Genomic DNA, 18,827 nt, shown 5'->3' with positions numbered 1-18,827 from the left:
GCCCTTCCTCCTCTAAGATCCTTCCAGCCCTAATGTTCTTTGACTTGGGAGAGTCCCGTTGCAGGGACCTGTGTTCCACCCCTAATTCACAGCTTGACTTTGGGCTGAAGTTACTTCTCCTGAGAGCGTGTGCTCCCACAGAGAAGCAGCATTTCCTGCCCAGGTGTGACCCAAAGACCCCAGCTTCTCCATCTGAGCGTGTTGGGCGTCACCCAACCTACCCAGGGAAATCTCAAGGTAAGAGGTGTTAGATTTCTCAAGGTAGGATCAGCCAGGAGTAATAACATTCTGTGGCATCTGCCCTGTGCTTTGTAGTTTACAAGGCTGCCTGGATTCAAATCCCAGTTCCACCATTTCCTAGTGATGTGCCCTTGGGTAAATGACTCTGTCTCTCAGTTTCCTCCACAATCATAATAGTGCCTACGTACATCTTCTTCCCTGAAGAATAAGCCTAAGCACTTAGAAAAGTACCTGGCATACAACAGTTGCTCAACAAATTATTAGTTGCCGTTAATATTAAGCACTTTTAGATGCTGAACTGCACTTGATCCTTACATTCTATTACTTAAGGCAAATCTGGACAAGATTCTAAAAGCTTTCAACATTTGCAATATGCGAAGACTCAGACTGAAGGTTTTCTGTCTAAACCCAAATGACCCTAATAATAATAGGCTAGTACATTCTCTCCAGGCAAAAAATGACTCACGGTTTGGCTCCCTTCTGGGTGGGATCTACGTAGAAGGGAGGGGTAGCTCTCAAACGAGAGTGGGGTGAGCTGAAGATGCAGAGAATCAAAAAATTGATGCTGGTAAGAGATTTAACTCTAGTTGTAGGCCAACCCTTTATTTCACTGATGGAATTATTTGGGACCAGAAAAATGAGCTGCCTCACAGAAGTCCTAGCTCAATATGGTGGAGGAGCTGGAGCTAAGGCCTGGGACTCCCTGCCCTCAGAGCTGCCAGTGCAGGTTCCCCACCCACAGCCGGAAGGGAGTGGAGGCCGGGGAGGGGCCATCCGCTCTCTCTGCTTTCTGAGGAGGGCTCAGGAAAGGCTGGTGGGGGAGGGAGGCAGAGGGATGCTGAGACTCACAGCAGAAATCAGAGCTCTGGGCCCTGACACCCTTCAAGGAGGCCCCTCAAATGAAGTGGTGACACCCTGGAATGTCCCCATGGGCCCATACTTGTCCCAAGATGATTATGTTAGGGATGACTTATGAAGCTAATGTAGGGTGGTAGCGTGAACCATTAACCAAGAGATCTGGGTTTTACTTCCAAATTCAGCTTAAAAGCCCCACCTTCCTGTTCCCAGGAAGCCGTCCTTGACAACTCCTTCCCTGAGTTCCCACAGTGCTTACTGTCTGAATCACCACACACCGTCCCGTGTCGCTAAGTAGCCTCCACTGATGGTGCCCCGACTCCCTGTTCCCAGACGGCACCAGAAGTGCTTCCAGTGGAGGGACTGGAGTCTTAGGGTTTCTGGTCTCTCCGCAGGTTCTAGCGTGCAGGACGATCATGGGAGGGTTATGCCGAAAGGGACCGACCCCCTGAAGCAGTCATTTTTTGGACCAATCATCTCCTTTGTGAAGCAGACCAAGGCCAGGAGTGGCATTGCCCCAATGATCAGAACAGGCTGCAATAGGATTTGGGGCCCAACCAAAGAACATACCAGGAAGAAGAAAAGACACTGATTTATGAGAAGCCAGGAAACAAATCCTTGGTGAAATAGCAGCGTCATTACAAAGAAAGGTGTATATGTGCAGACAAAGAAAGAACATCCTAAAATAAGCTTTCTCTCCTTCATTAAATCCTGGATCCATGTGACCTTGGGTGAATTATGTAAGCCTCACTCTCCTTCAGAGGGTAGGGTATGCTTACATCATTCAGTTCCATTGGTGGCTCATTGTTTATCTAACAGCTTTTCCCATTAACTTTTATTTTCATTAGTTACACTAGACATATTTCAGAAAAGTTGGACCCACTAATTCTGGGAATCACAAATAAAGAATATTTTGTATAGACTATCTCAAACTTAAACATCTGGAAATAAGATGCCATCTGCTGTCAGGTTATCTAGCTATCATGTGTGCACATGAGTGATTATGTGTGTGTGTGTGTATGTGTATGTATCCTTTGAAATGGATTAAAACAACCGATTATTGACGTGTGTGTAGTACATTATGTATATAGACACATAGATATCTATGTGTGCATACAGATATAGATAATTATTTTCAGTTGCCATCTGGTAATAACTTGGTATGTGATATAACTTTAAATAGCTGTAATATTATCTATTTTATGCATACATACAGCTATATGAAGTTATAGATATATGTCTATAAGTTTTATATAACATACTTCCAGTGGGCATCTATTATATATTACACATATATATGTATGCATAGATACATGTATATACATATATAGGTACATACATAGCACATGGCATATTTAAGGTTAGAGATATATATGCCAAATTACATATAAAGCTTATTATTTTCAGATGGAATCTAGAATAAACTTTTTATTCTATCAACCAAAGTGCATAAAAAGCATATATGCATAAGAGAAAATGTGTTGCTTTTCTTTAAGAAAGCCCATAAGTCATATAGTTTGCCCAAAATGAAATAAACTCATATTTATTACTGGGAAATCAATAGCTTAAGTATATATCTTCTAAAGTAGTGCAGGTTCTAAGGCCCCTATAAATTCAGGGCAGTTTCATGGGGCCCATGAGCCATAACTTTCATGGGTAGCAGATGTCATCCAATGGGGAGGTAAAGCAGACCATCAGACTCTGCAGACCCCTGAGAAGAGTGACTTTGGCTCTTGCTAGTTGTGTAATCAGCATCATCAGCGTTTCTGTTCTCAACCACTTTACTTGCCTCCCAATTCCTGTTTGGAGCTGGGTCCAGGGGCCGGCAAGAGCAAGAAGCTGCCCAGACTGGGTGCTCAGGAAGGGTCAGATACTCACCATACGCTATCACTGCCCCTCTGCATAGGTGTTCCATCGGCGTCATAGTATACGTCCACATTGAGGTTTCGGTCCGTGTCATGTGCTGAGTTGAAGTTGGTGATTACCCGAGAAGGAATCCCCAGTGACCGCAGTGCTGCAAGTCAAGGGGCAGGTGAGGACTCGGGCTGCAGTGGGGATGGGAGCTCAGGTACCCTGCAGCTGCCCACCGACCCCTCAAAGGCACGTCCCACCCAGCGTACCTGTGTTGAGGGTCCCAGCAAAGACCCAGCACTGGCCATACTGGACTGGCCTGAAGCCAGTGCGTTTCCACTCCTTGAGGATCTCCACGCTGCCATTCCAGCTCCTTGGGTCCTGGCCACCAGTGTAGTTGCCACTCCAGTTCCCAGCGAGCACCCCACTGTCATCGTTGCTATTGACCTGGGCAGGAAAACCCCCAAATGGATCAGCACAGAGTTACAGGCAGAGTTCAGGGGATAACGGTGGGCTGATGAGGAAGAAAGCCAGGGAGCTGCTGAGTGCCTTTTCTGTATCTTTCTAGCTGATTTGGGAATAATAGTAATAATGGCCCCCGAGGGGCATAAGCAGTATATGAAGTTAAAATGCGTTGCCTAGTGGGCCATGTTTTGTTGCCCCTCACCCTCAACCCTGTGCAGCAGGCTCAGGCTGCTGAGCTCCATGGCTTGTCAATGGCAAGGCAGGGTCAGAAAACCAGTCTGCAGACCATTTCTTGCCACGACCCCCAGCTGTCACTCATGTCTGACTTGGGGGGCCCATGGCTTGAAATTCTCTTTTCTTTTATTGCTCTTCTAAAATGATCCTTTTAGAACTCTAGCAACTAACTTCTTCTAAGAAAGAATAATGGTGGCCTTCCATCCATTTATTCACTCATTCATTCATTCATTCAACTTAAGGCATGATTCTTGTGTAAGTAACAACCGCAGTGCTGTGTGAAAAGAGCACTGGGTGGGGAATCAAGAGACCTGAGTTCCACTGTCTTTTAGAAACACAAATTGAAATATTTATGGATAGATGATGTAATGTTGCTGAGATTGATCAGATAATCTGTGGAGGAGGGGGTCAGAAACAAGACTGGCCTGGAGCTGGTAATTGCTGAAGCTGGTGATGGCCACATTTTATTTTTCACTCTACTTTTGTGAACGTCTGAACCTTTCAATAACACTAAGGTAATGGAGAAATCGGGTTACCAGCCCTGCTTTGCTGCTTGTCAGCTCGGTGACTGTCGGTAGGTCAATTCACCTCTCTGGGCCTTAGTTCTTCACATTCCAATCCAGGGAAGGTAACAAACATGTGACCTCTCAGGTGGCTTCCAGCAGCCAAGTTTTCAGAGTTTAAGAGACTTGGACCAGCAATTATGCCAATTGTATAATGAGAGCCTGGGCCAGGATCTCCCAGGGCTCTCCCAGCCTGTGAGCCCTGTGCCCTCTCTTTGTGGAGGTGGCAAGGCCTGTGTGAATGGACAGTCTGGAAAAGGAAGGATCCTTGCCCGAACAGGCTGACCCAGCCTTCTACGCTGCGTGGAAGGCCTGCACTGTCGTCTCAGGATCAGACAAGTTGGGGCCTCCTCCAGGATGGAAGATGGTGCAGCCCATCGCCGTCTCCTGAGTCATAGGCACTCCAGACACCAGGGTGGTAATCAGCAAGGTCATATCTGGCTGAAAGCTGAGTGTTTCAAAGCCCTGCACAGGCCATAATTAGCTTATGGCCCAGCCCCACCAAGGGCTGGAGAGCAGCAGGGAGGTGCAGCTGAGGAAATTGGTGCTGAGCTAAAGTGGCTTGTCCTGAGGTGGGAGTGAGTCAACCTCACCCAGCCTCTCCTGGGCCGAGGAGGCTCTGCTCCATGAGGCATGCTAAACGCCAGCTTCCCTTAACCGAGGCCTCAGCAGTAATCCCAGGCCACTTGGTTTTCAGGGTTCAGCCCAGGCCCACTTCCTTTCTGATCTTCTGGCTGCTCTGCTCTCTCCCCTCTCTTCAGTGCCTTCCCACCCCCTGGGCCTCTCCTTCTCTTCCTGCAGGTCTCCATCAGACTCTGTACTTCCGGGAAGCCCGCTCTGATTACCCCCAGGTATTTCTCATGCAGTCAGAAGATTGTTCAAGTTTCTAACCACACAATGAACTCCTTAGCTTGGATATCCAACTCAAAAGTAAAGAAACTGAGAAATGCCTAGTTCATTAACAACAATGAAATGTTGCCTCTTCTGGGTAATTATTTAGCTTCAGAGAATTTAAGTTCAATAATTCTCTAATTCTCTAATTTGTATTTTTTTAATTTGTAACTTTTGAGCAAGTTGATCTCATGTTTGGACACTTCTGATGGAGGGGTTCTCTTCACACTGAGTACAGAGAGATAGATTCCTCCAGGATCCAGCTTGTGTGTGTGTGTGTGTGTGTGTGTGTGTGTGTGTGGCATGTCTCTCACATGGAGGGACTGGGTGAGTGAAAGGGGCCCTGGGCAGGCAGTTTGGGGCCTTGTTCTAGTCTGACTCACAGGCCATGTGTTGTAAGCAAGTCACTTCAGCATCCTGGGCTTCGGTGTCTCCAGTAAGATAATGAGGGGGTTGGCCCCTCCCAGTTTGTCTGCTATGGAGGGGATGGAGCAAAGCCAGGGAGGTTACCACTTCAAGCTCTCTCAGGAGCTTGCACCCTTCCCCAGAAGGCCCAGTGATGGAGCAGTCTCAGCTCTGCCCCTCCTGGCCCTGGTGGGCACCAAAAGGGCAAGTTCCCTTGTCATCTCAGAAGGGCCTTGGGTGCAGTGGGAAGGGCTTTGGAACCAGGCAGACCTGGGTCCACCTCTGTCTCTGCCACTTCCTCACTGCATGTCTCGGGCAAGTCCTTTGTTTTAGAGGAGCCTTATGCTCCCCATGTACAAGGTGAGGTTAACATCCCCCAACTGCGTTCTCTGAGGCTTCAGCAAGATGACATGGAAAGAGCATGTGTACCAACCCCACGGGTGGTTTTGATATGTGGTAACAAGTTATCATGGTTGTTCTATTACTCACCATTGCACTCAGCACCCGGCCAACGTATTTGGGGTCACCTCTGCGGGCCACATCAGTTGCAGGGTCACGGCGGAAATTCAGACTTTTATCCAGGACTGTGAGGCAAATGCTCAGAATGTCTTCTTCAAACTGTACAAAATGAGACCAGATGTTGCGATGGAAGAAATGACAGGTAGTGCTGACTAATGAAGGGCATGGGAGCTGCACTGGCGGGAGCCGTGGGCACTTCCCAGGTCCTTTCACTGCAGGGCCTCCAGAAGCAAGAGCTTCCGAGGAACAGCCACCACCCCCCCTTTAACCCAGCAAACTCATCCAATGCCCCCACAGTACAGGAGGCCCTGTGCTGGGCCCTGAAAGGGAACAGGGCTCACTCACTGACGTGAACTTGGGAGTAAATCCCTTAACCTGTCTAGGCCTTGATTTCTTCATTTGTATAACAAGGGATCAGGCCAAGCCCATCTCAAAGTTTCCATCTAGCTCTATGATCTGGAGACTAATCATAAAGATAAAATATCTCGTTAAATGGCGGTATTTGAAAACATTTTCACAAGATGAGATTTATTTTTCGCCATAGCTTCTTACATGGAGACGGCCAGGCTTTCTCTTGCCTTAGGGTCTTTGCATGTACTGTCCCTCCTGCCTGCAATGCTTTTCCCCAGGGTAGCTGTGTGACTCCCTTGCCTCCTTCAGTAGTCTGATCAAAGATCCCATCCTAAGAGATGCTCTCCCAGACCATGCCATGAAAAACAGCTCCCTTCCAGCCCTACGTATGCTCTAGCCCTTACCTCCCCCCAACCTTCCCCCAACTTTTTTTTTCCTCTCAGTATAATGTGACAAGACACCCAATATATAAAATATATAGTAGACTTGCTCTGGTTGACTAGAGGATGAGGCAGATGGCCGCACCCTCCCCCAGGGGACCTCATTCTAATGCTTTCCTTTGTCTGCTGGAAAAAAGAAAAGGTGGGGACTCCCTGTATGTTTTCTAGGCTCAGTACACCTGGGAACTCTGTGGACTCAGATGGGGGTCAGAGGATGAGGGACCGAGAGGCTATGGCTTCAAAAGGCCAAATGTTCCCACCAAGGAAGTTCCATCACATCCGTACATGGAGTGAACAACAGAAGCTATGTTAGTGTCCCAGGTGTCTCTACTGGGCCTTACCCTCCTTTGGTACCATGGTACCTTAATACTGCATTGCATCAATTTAGTTATATGACTGTTTTTCCCACTAGATCTTGATGTCCTCAAAGACAGGACATCTGTCTTTTTTTTTCCCCCATTTTATTTAATTTTATTTTTTTATTTTACTTATTTAATTTTTTTATTTTGGTATCATTAATCTACAATTACATGAAGAACATTATGTTTACTAGGCTCCCCCCTTCACCAAGTCCCCCCCACATACCCCTTCACAGTCACTAGGACATCTGTCTTATCCATCTCCTGTGTCCTTAGTGTGGCACACAGTAGTTGGCCAATAGATTCATTCATTCTGAATGAGTGCATAAATAGAAGGGCAGGCAAATGGACATATCTGGGAACTTCCACTTCTCTGTGGGACCAGTGCTGAGGTTCTTGGGTAACAGGAACATTACTGCCAACCTCCTGATGTCCCTTTTACCTGTCCAAAGTTCCAGCCAACCACACCAATTCGATTTGAGCTTCCCACATAGATGATGCCAGCATCTTCCTGAACGTACTCCTCTCTCTCAGCATGGTTACTCATAAAGACACTATCCTCTGTTTGACATAAAAATCAGGTATCAGGGACTGGAATCCTACACAGTCATCCTCTCACTTGGGAGTACTGGCCTGGAGGCTGGAGCAAGCCATGCCTGCAGCTTTCCCCAACCTCCACTGAGGAATGAAGCCTGAGGCTATAATGCTTCCAGTTCATGTTGCGGGAACTCTGAGCTTGAAAGAGAAGCTAAAATGACCTGAAAGTCTGGAAATGAGACCCCAGGAATGAAATACTTGCTCCTTCAGGCAGGAAGCTATCTTCATACTGTGGTCATTGTCCTGTACAATTACACCGTACTAGGCAGTTTGTAAAAGCTCATGAGATCCCTGCAATAGTCCCAAAGGAAAGGGCAGGATATCCATTTAATGGTGAGGAAATTGAGGCTCAGAAACTTAGAGTATCTGCCTAGACTCACATAGCTGATTAAGTGCAGAACTGGGAGTCCAACCCAGGGCTTCTCTCATCTTGCTTCGATGCTTTGTCCATATCCCCCATGTTTCCTAATCAAACCTGAGCCTAATGAAAATCATTCCCCTAACTCCTTTCCATGGGCGTTGCTAGGTGGGTGGCTGGGAGTGAGGGTGGTTAGGTACCTACCTTGTGACCAGGGGTTGAAGAGCAGTATGAATTTCCCAAGTTTCAGAATGACGTCTTTGCCCCCAGAGGAGATCTGGATGTTCAGCGTGTACCATCCTATGGGGGCACTGGCAGGACTGAGGACGGAGACGGTCAGAATGTTGTCTTTGCTGTCCAGGAGCTGTGCGCTCCAGCCGCCAGCACTCGTCCCACTGGAGAGTGGAAACACAGCCTTTGTCCTGGCTGACTCTGAGGGGTTCGGCCCTGTGAAAGCAGACAGGACAATGGAAACCAAGAGGTGCTGGCCAGACTGTGGGGAGAGGTCAGACTCCAGTAGCACCGAAGGGGCCTTTGGGGGACGACATCTAATGAAGCACCACACTACAGGGCTGGAAGCAACTGGAGAGAACATGGAGGTCAAATCCATCTTGATTTGGACACAGGATCAGAGAGAGGTGGAAATTTGCCCAAGGTCACACTAAGTCAATGGCAGAGCTGGGCTAGAGCCCAGAGCCCAGTGACCACCCCAGTGTCACCAACCACAACCCCCTGGATGCATTGTCCCAAGGGCTACTCAGGTGTGTTTTGGGGGCTGGTAGGCAGGTACCTGTGGAGACTATGAACCCCACACGTTCTCCATCGCCAAGACTTCGGTTCAAGAACAATAAGAAACTGAAGGGTTGGTTTCTCCGCACGATGAGCTCCTGGCTGTAGAACTTGTCCGTGTGATGTGCCTGCCGGTTGGAGGTTGTCTGCCAGTTGATATCCTTGGGTTCTAAAGCTGTGAGACAGACAAGATGACCTGAGGTTCTGCAAGGAACCGTGGCAGGGAGAAAAGGGGGAAGTTACCAGAGGGACAGAGCTGGGTGGGGCTCATCAGGGAGGAAAGAAGCTCATAGAAAGGATCACGATAAATTCAAAGACCTTGGCCCAGCAAAGCAAGTCCTTCACAACCTATTCCCACCCCGGCCTTCCAGGCAGCTGGACCTCTGCACACTCTATTCATGCTGCTGAGAACATCTTCCTCCTTCACTTGGCCAACTGTCACTTGGCCCTCCAGGAACAGGCTGTGTGCTCAGCTCACCTAGAGCAGGTGGGGGGCTACCTCTCTCAAGCCCACCACCTGGACTGGGCTTGCTTTCCCCTTTGCATCTGCCCAGACATCAACTGCCTTTCACCTCTCCAGTATCCAGCAAATGATTACTTTTGCATTCTTTACTATCTCTGTATGTGCAAACCTCGGCATCGCTGGCTTAGGCCCCTGATGCTGGAGAGGATAGCATGTCTCTGAGAAGCATTTATAGGCCAACTAGGATATAGGAGTACACAAGAGCAGGTCAAAGGCCCATTGGATTTTTGGATAGGACCTTGAGGACAAACACCCCAATTCCATCCTCTTGCCTTTTTTCTCATGTAACTGTGAGGGTGAACTGAGAAGGGTTTATGAGAGTCAGTGTGAAGTCTGGGGAGTTCAGCTTCTATAAACCTTTTAAGAAATTTTATTCCTTTGAGCTTTGTTTGAGATGTTCCATCTCTCATTCCTCTGCAAACCAAACTGGTATTTATGATGAGGCCAAAGCTCTGATGGGGACGTCCCAGCACCAGGTATAACTATTTTTTATATGTGTCTGCCTTCTTGTTCTATATAATTACTCAGATACCTAGCACCTGGCTTGACTGTATTAGAACAATTAGGTAATTAGATGAACAAACAAAAAACTAACATCATGCAATGACCATGTAACTACAGTTCAAAATTTAGTCCATAAGGAAAGGTGAAGATGGGGCATTCATTCTATTAACATATATAGAATTCCTATTATTTGTGGGACACCGTGTTAGGCACAATGTTGGCAGGTATGCAAGTGTATGAGAAGCAGTTTTAACCCTCAGAGAGCTTCAGCAGTGGGTAGGACAAGCACCAGGAGAATGGATGAAGGAATGGGTAAATCCAATCTACCTATACAGGGTATCTAGGAGAGGCAGGCAGGAAATAATTGGTTTCAATTGTAGGGATCAGAAAAAGCTTCATTGAAAATGCTGGGCCTTGAAGGAAGAGAGTATTTTTGTCAGGTGCAGGTCAAGCAGCCTGCCTCGCAGATGATGGGAGGAGAGGCCCAAGACACCAGAGAGCAGATGAACTATTTGGCTAACACAGAAGCTCTGCGCAGAGGAGAAGGTGAGGTGGGAGAGAGTGTGGCTCCAGGGCTGGCTCCCGGCTAGGGCTGCCACCCAAGCAGTTTTGCAGATGGGCACATGCTCATCACAGATACTCTCTCACGGGAAATGCAGACTCTCTGGGGTGGTTAGCCAAAGACTGCCACTGGAGAGGGGGATTCAGGAAATGACCCTTTACTAGCTCAGGGTACTAAAGATTCATTCATTCACATCTGCTCATTCATTCATCCAACAAATAGTTAATGACAGAAAAAATTCGTTTCTGCACAAATTCAGGAAATCTAAACCATTTGCGCAATCAACAAGTATCTATTGAATAAAGAGAAGGGCAAAGGAAGGTAAGGAGGGACATAGGGAAGGAGGAAAGGTGAATGGTCCTGTATATAAATATCGAATAGGGACAGCCCAGAACCTAGGTACTCTCTGGCAAAGGGCAAGTTCTACATGGCCTGTATAGAGCTAACTTGCTAGATGTTAGCTTTCTAGGGCAATAGTCTCACTTTTTAAAATCCGTGCCTCCTACCAACCTTGCTCAGTACCTTCTGTGCATCCCTGCCAGGTGAGATTTCGTAGAGCTTTACTCTGTCTTGCTTTAGAAAACAGAAGAGCTGTAAGGAACATGTGGTTTCAGATCACAGAAGTCTCTCTAGTGATTCTTTATCCCCCTTCCAATCCAAAAGGATGCATTCTCTTCTCCCCCAAGTGAAGCTCACTATTCTAGACCATGAGCTCTTTGAGAACAGAAAGTATGTCCCCAGACAGCCCTCTGCCAAGCATAGGGGTAAAGGGAGAGGTGTGGCAGATGCTGCATATCTGCAGCTGGCACCTGCCTCCTTTCCAACAGACCCACATCCTTCTTTGCTCTGCTAAGGGTTATGCATTATTTGTTGTAGGTGTGTTGATAGTAGAGGCTTCTCCCTTTCATCCTGGAGACCAGTGAGTTGTTTGTAGGGAAAAGGACAAAGAAAAGCTGAGCTCCAGGGTGCCTTGGCTGCAGAGACTCTGAAGGACATGAGGGGCACTTCGAATGCCCCAGTTGCTGAGGCCCTGGGTGACTGCAGTGGTCATCTCTGCATTTCCTGGCACCATGCATGTACCATGGCACATAGGAAGCTTGCTCCTCATTGGGGTGCTTGTGGGATATGCAAGGCTTCCCTGAGCTGGAGGGTGAGGAAGGATTCTTGTTTGTCAGCAGTCTACCATATGTCAACTGCTTTTAACAGCATACAGAGTGCTTTACATGTATCACTGATGAGATCCTTGCAGAAACTACAAATGGACGCTCAGAGAGATAAATGTCTCCTTCGAGGCCATACACCTGGCAATTGGCAGGGCCAGGATTCTGAGCCTGGGTCCTACTGGCATTCTCCTGTTGCTGTGGTTCCTGGTTCTCCACCTGGAAGGGGGACCCGTGCAGGACCTTCAATCCAAAAGGTACCCAGGTGATGAGGGGCCCTCCCTATGCATTGTTCTCCTTACTGGCCATTTCTATTCTGACAAAGAGATGAGAGTGAGCACCTGGAAGGAAAAGGTATGCTCCAAAAGGGCATCCTACCTGGGAGGTGAGTGAAAGGGGAGTGACCCGCCTCTGCTTCCCTGGGCGGGGCTGCCAGGTTGAGGGCATGCTCATAACGCCTTCAGTGTGGTATCTGAAAACTTTCTCCTTCCACTGGCTGCTACCCACAGTCTTCGTCCTGCCTCTGAACTCTAGGATTGGCTCTGTCTAGTCCCCAAATCAAGGATCTGGTGGTCCTGTGTGTGAGTTATCTGGATTCCTTTCCATGGCCCCCATCTCCTGATGTAGCAGCGACCACAGCCCCCTCTGCCAGACTGTGTCCTGGATGGCAAAGGTCAGAGCTGGGGGCAGCACACAGCCGTCTCAGATGCTCCTTGCGTGTGCAACTGCAGGGGTGTGTATGAGCCTTAGGGCGGGGTTCTCAGCAACAGCCTGGGTGAAGAGAGCAGCATCGCTCCTACAATTGACTCATCAATGTAAGTCAGAGGGAAAGGAACAGAGGAGACAGATCACATGCTTCCCACCCTTATTCTGGAGCTGTGAGGACATGGAGGCCTGGAAGGTGACTTGCTCACACTGGGACAGCTCTGGGCTCTCATTCTAGTCATCTCCCAATTCTGTGCCATCTCCCTGCATTATAGCTTGACTCCAGTGTCAGTTAAGGGGCAATTTCTCCAGTTTTTTTTCCTGAGAATATCAGTGCCACCAGCAAATCCTAATGTGACAGAGACTGCTAAAGGTCTTTCCCAATGTTCACTCACTCATTCTTTAATGGCAATTAAACCCCCATGTTAATGGGCACTGCATGTCCCAGCCTCCCCTGCCTAGGGGAGTGGAGCAGGTCACGTAAATGAATTCTGCCAAGGATTTTTCGGTAGAAGGTGTCTGTATTGACTGCCAGGAAACCTCTCTCTCTCTCTTTTTGAATTGAGGTAGAATTTCCAGAAAGTATACTTCACCATTTTAACCATTTTAAAGTGTATAGTTCAGTGGCATTTAGTTCATTTATAATGCAGTGCAGCCAACACCATTATCTAGTTTTGGAACTTTTTCATCATCCCCAGAGAAACCCCCTCCCTACCTGTAAGCAGTCACTTGTCATTCACCCTTAATTCCTGGCAACCACTAATCTACTTTCTGTTCCCAAGGATTTGCCTATTCTGGACATTTCGTATGAAAGGATTCAGAGAAATGTGTGAATTCACTGGTTTTTCTCACTTGGTATAATGTTTTTAAGGTTCATCCATGTGGTGGCATCTATCAGTACTTCTTTCCTTATAGGGTTATTTTCTATGGCTGTATGGTATTCCATTGTATGGCCATACCATATTTTGTTTATTCATTTACCAGTTGACAGACATTTGGACCATTTCTACCTTTTAGCTCTTGTGAATAGCGCTGCTGTGAATGTTCATTTGCAAGTATTTGTTTGAACATCTGTTTTCAAGTCTTTTGAGGAAATCTCTTTTTAAAAAGGGCAAATGCCTTTAGCTTACTTACCTCCCTCTTCTTCCATCCTGATGCCTGGAGTGTGGGCATGCTGTGCACAGAGCTCTAGTAGCCATCTTAGCCATGTAGGGCTGTACCCTGAGGATGGCAGAGAGGGTGCCTGCACAGACTCTGGGCCCCTGGGGATTGCCCTGTTCCTTAGCTGCCCAGAACTGCTTACATCCAGATCTGTTATTTAAGGAGCAAGCACACTTTAGTCTTGTTTATGTCTCTAAGCCATTGTTATTTGGGGGTTCATTGTCATTCACAGCCAAACCTGATCATGTTTACCTGGAGTGTGACCCCCCAACCACTTATTCTGTGGTCCACCACTGGCAGAGGTAACATGAGAAGCACAGAGCAGACTCCAGACTGTGAATGGGAGGTCATGAGGCCGCTGTGTCAATCCTTTCCAGCCTGACTTTGTAATCAAATCACCTGCAGCAGACTGGTGAGTGTAACCTGGTTACTGGGTATGTGACTGGGGTTTTCACCTCTTGTTCCTGGGAGAACCACCCAATCCAGGGGCTGGCAGGTAGCCCAGAATTACATCACTGACACTCCAGTGGCTGGGCACCCCCCCCCTCACCTGTCCAGAGCCTACTCCCTGTGTCCCTTCTCTAGACAAAAGCATAGTTTTGTCTTACAGATTTCTAGATATGCTGAAAATCAGCTAGCTGAATGTCTTCAAGGCTTTTTGTTAGATACCACATGAAGAAATGCACTTTACACAGTGTTTACAAGTTACATGGGTCTATAACTGACATTAAGTTTCACAAAACAGTACTAACTCTTACTGGGTATAAGGCACTGATATTTTCTATTTCATTTTTTAAGAATTGCTGGTCACAATCCACTACACTGATTTCACAATCTGCTAATGGGTGACAACTGGCAGCTTGGAAAACAGTGATATAATCCAATATTCCATATTATAGGTAAGAAAATGGGCCCAGAAAGAGGAAGCCATATGCTGAAGTTACAGAATAGTGTAGAAGCAGAGCTTGGCCCAGAAACTAGGTCTTAGATCCTGGTCACCAAGGGACTGTGAGTCATTCCTAACACCACCCTCTCTCCCCACCACTCCCTTCTGGGCACCTGGGACCGCTCCAGCTCCTAGCCTGGCCTGCACTGGCTCTGGGAACCCAGGTGCCTTCCTCTGAGCTTTCCCTCTCTAGCCTGTGCCATTTCCCTTTATCTTTCCCCTACATTCAGACATTCTCAATCCTTGTGCTGCAGGAGTGGCGTACAGTTTTTGGCACTTATGTGGTGGGGAAGATGGGGGGTCCTGTTGGCAGCTGAGCAAGGGCCTGATGAGGCTTCCTGGGATGGGGTGGAATGAGCACTGGACATGTGGTCTGAAAGGCTGAGAGCCCTGGGGCAATGCCCTGGACTGTACTTTCCCATCTGTAGAAGAAACACTAAGACATGAACACCCTCCCTTGTGGGGTTATTATTGGATCTAACATGTATCCATCACCAGCATCTGGGCCCCCAGAAGCAGAGGGGGACAAATGCCCTGGGATCCCACACACAATGGCACCAGCAGTACGGGATAGAGGAGGGTGGGGGATTTTTCTATGGGCTGCCGTTGAGGACCTAAGACGTGCCAGGCACTGTGCTAAGCATTTTACCTGCACTATGTCCTTTAGTAGTTACAGAAACCCTGATTTGTTATTCTCATTTCACAGATGAGGGATTTGAAAGTCCAGTTAGGTGACGTCACTTGCCAAATATCACAGAGCCTGGACCGAAGCCTGGACTAGAAGCCAGTTTTGCCTGATCACATGTGACTCCAACTGCCAGCCTGCTAACCGTGGTGGTGTTGGTGGCAAGGACTAGGGCATGGTGCCAGGAAGCTGCCCACCCACAGCCTACTCCCTGCCTCAACATTACATGGTCGGGGAGAGGAAGGGAAGGAAGACACACTCCTCAGCTCCTGTCGCTTGCAAAGGGAGGTCAGACTATCTTAGACCAGTGGTTCTCCAGCCTTGCTGTTCATGAAATCACCTAGAGAGTGTTGTATTGGCCTCAGCTCCACCCTAGACCAATTAGATTAGAATCTCTGGGTTGGAGACAATAGTTTATTTTTTATTTTAACTCTCCTGGTGGTTCTAATGTGCAGTCAGGACTGGGAATCGTTACCTTAGACCTATAGGTCATTTCACACTTACCAAGTCTTTCACATGAATTGTCTCACCTGAGCCACACAGCCGAACGAGGAGGAGGCAAGGGGAGATCACTGCTCCCGTTTTCCCACAGGAGGAGAATAAGGCTAGGAGTGGGGAATGCAGAACCCCTCGGAAGAAATACCCCCATCCCTACGGGAGAACCTGGGCCGCATTCCCTCCACTCCTAAGCGACAGGGAGAAGAACTTCCCGCCTCCAGTCCACACCCAGGCCGGCATGTGGGCCCTGGGGAGGAGGCAGAGGGCCCAGGTGTGGCGCACAGCCCGGCAGGGTGGAGGCAGAACTAAGCTGTGTGACCAAGAGCAGCACCCAGACACGGGGACTAGGGACTCCGAAACGTGTGAGCGGGGCTAGTGAGGGGGCAGCAAGGATTTCAGTGGCAGGGTTTCCCCTGGGAATCGCCCTTGATTAGAAAATGGATTCACCTCACAGGGCTTTTCTTCAGACCCCAAGGCAAGGAGAAAACAGACTCATGAAAAAAGTTCCCAAGTAATGATAAGTTACGTGGACTGAGCACCTAAGAGGTGGATCTGCAATAAGCCCGTTTTAGAGATGAGGAAGCCGCGGCACACAGGTCACGTGACCTGTCTCACTCAGCGGGGACGGAGCCGAGACGCGATCGGAGGGCATCTCTGTGTCCTCGTAAGCCTCTGGCTATTCTGCCTCTGTATATACTCTGGGTAACGGAGAGTTGAAGCCTGGGCAGCCCTCCTTCCAGGGGGATGCGGCGGCTGGCAGGTCCGTGGGAGGAGCAGGGGGCAGCGCTGCCCCGGGCGGGCGGGGCGGACGTGGGCGGGGCTGGGGCAGAGAAGAGGCAGGTCCGCCTCATCGCACACCAGGGGTGGCTGGAGCCCAGAGTGTGAGCCCACAGGGGCCGCTGCTTTCAGAGAGAGCCTGGGTGTTGCTCTGGTCCAGATGACTGAAACACGAAGCCATCGCCCAGTGGGAGGAGAACCCAGGATTCTCCTAGAAGATTTACGGAGGAGAAGGAGGCAGGAACCCAGGCGGGATTCCGGATTGCTTCCATAGCAGAAATAACCACTGGTTATTTCCCAGCTCTAAGGAGAAAGGTTTGGCGGTAGACGCACATCCCAGATGGCATAGACCTCTGTAGATTGGGGAATGGGGCCAGGCAAGGTAAGTCCCTGAAGCCATGGCCAGGGCTCAGTGCCCCAGTGGGACAGAGTGGGTCCCGGGACAGAGGTTCTGGCCTCCGCCAGTGTCTGCCCTGAGACAGGGCCTCTGACCCAGGGCCACTGAGTGGCTTTGGGGATGTGGAACAAGGCTTCCCCTCCGCAGTGGGCCCACATCTCTGTTCACAGCAGGCACTCCTGGCCGCTTGGGGGCTTTGGCCTCAGCGGGCGGCAGGCAAAGCACGCCACACCGTTTTGTTCAGAACACCACCGTCCTCCCCACACACAACCCATGGGCCTCTCCACCAGGAGGCGGGGATTCCAACAAGAGCTTTAAATTAGGAACTGGACAGAGTCATCTCAAACCAGCACACCTGTGCCCCTGATAGTCCCCTGGGTCACACCTGCTGCTGACCCAGCCACATTTGTTTTCCCATCTCCTCTGCCCAGAACACTCCTCACCCAACAAAATGACTCCTGACGAGGCCTAACTCCTCGTCCATGACCAAATGCCATCTATCCCAGGGTCTCCCCTGTCCCAAACACCAGCCAAGATTAGTTTTCTTGTCCTCTTGGCCCCATGGCCCTTGGTTTGGATTTGTGATGTGGGCTGTGTGCTCACCAAGGGCAAGAATCAAAGCTCATTTAGCTCCATGCCCCCATGGCACCTTCCGTGGCTCCTTTCTGTAGATGTCCAGTAAGTGAATTCACTCATTCAGGAAACTTTTACAGAGCACTGGCGGACCGAGGGACTAGTTGCTGGGGTAGGAAATGCATGTGTGACAGGTTGAAGGGAGCAAAGGCACTCACTGTCTTTCCCCTGCTGTTTTAAAAATTGACTTCCTCCTAGCCAGCCATTGCCCACACTCTGGTGTGATTTAGGTGTTGAGCTCTAAGAGCTCGATGGCTCCAGGAGACACAGACACTGGCATATTGGGCCCTTCAAGATGTCACGCAGGGCTCACAGCAAGCAGGCTATTCACGGCCCCCTGGAGGGCCAGCAGAGTACATGTACAGGCGCCCCCACCTCCCCGGCAAACCCTAGTGCATGTGTGTGTGTCTGTGTGAGCATCTCCCTTTCTCCCTGGTTTCCTCTCATGGCAAGGGCTGGAAGGAGCCTGAAAGTCCATCTATTTCAAGTCCTTCACCTCTCAGAGTGGACCCTGAGGCTTAGTGGTGGCAGGGAACACATCAGCTGTAGGTCACAGAGTTCAAATGGGAAAGCAGTTTCCAGTATTGCGTTCCCGTGTTGCCGACGTCACACTCACTTGTCTGTGAGCTCAGCTCTGGTAGCAGGACACAGTGGGAAGGGCATTGCTGGGACTTAGTCTGGACTCTGCTACTAACTTTCTGTGGGACCTTTGTTAAGTCTCTACCCCTTCCTGGGCCTCTTCCTCCTTTTGGAGGGAGGGAGATGGCCCAGGGGACAGCTGACATCCCCTCTTGCTAAAGTCTACAGGATTCCAAGCTCCTTTTCTTAGCCAACCAGCAATGCTGCATGTTCACAGGAGGAAATGGGGGACAGGGGAGGGCTCCATTTCTGCAGCCACCCTATCCTGGTCTTGGGGGTTTCTGAAGTAGCCAGCATTCGCCTTTTGCATCATCATGCTCAGCAGTTTCTCTGGCAAATACTTCCTGTGGTCCTAACCATGATTCACAATATTTTACAGGTTTGACTCATGCCTTGTTTGGATTTGGCGTCGCTGTCAACCCACCAGGCTGAGAGGTGAGGGTAGGCAATAATTAGCATGCTTCCTGGCAGGGGCACTAAGAGGAGCCCGAATCCCCCACAGTGAGTGCGGAGCTAAAGAATGAGTGCTTCTTGTCACTCTTTTCACCCCCCTGTCCTGGTGCTGCTTGGGGGACCGTCTTATTGAACACCTGCTCCTGCTACTGGGAGGTTTCAGCTCAGCAGGTCACTTTCAAAGTGCCTGCTGGTGCTTCCGGATGTATAGTTTACCTGGGAGCATTCCAGCACCACTAATGATTTCTCCTAAATAAACATACACGC

At 49.1% G+C, this 18,827-nt stretch overlaps 1 protein-coding gene across 1 annotated transcript in view; it reads right to left on the bottom strand.

Moving 5' to 3' along the window:
- TGM3 (transglutaminase 3) overlaps nucleotides 1-18,827 on the bottom strand; it is a 36,505-nt gene that overhangs the window by 17,180 nt on the left and 498 nt on the right. The window contains exons 2-7 of the mRNA XM_017645761.3: nucleotides 8,919-9,092; nucleotides 8,333-8,575; nucleotides 7,616-7,734; nucleotides 5,994-6,122; nucleotides 3,216-3,393; nucleotides 2,974-3,109 (exon numbers count right to left, since the gene is read on the bottom strand). Of these exons, the coding sequence (XP_017501250.3) occupies nucleotides 2,974-3,109; nucleotides 3,216-3,393; nucleotides 5,994-6,122; nucleotides 7,616-7,734; nucleotides 8,333-8,575; nucleotides 8,919-9,092 (979 nt within the window). The remainder of the gene's footprint in view (nucleotides 1-2,973; nucleotides 3,110-3,215; nucleotides 3,394-5,993; nucleotides 6,123-7,615; nucleotides 7,735-8,332; nucleotides 8,576-8,918; nucleotides 9,093-18,827) is intronic.

This window comes from Manis javanica, chromosome 5, assembly GCF_040802235.1.
Source record: "Manis javanica isolate MJ-LG chromosome 5, MJ_LKY, whole genome shotgun sequence".
Classification (NCBI taxonomy): domain Eukaryota; kingdom Metazoa; phylum Chordata; class Mammalia; order Pholidota; family Manidae; genus Manis; species Manis javanica.
Note: the sequence above shows the minus strand (reverse complement) of the source record. Positions and strands in the feature narration are given on the sequence as shown.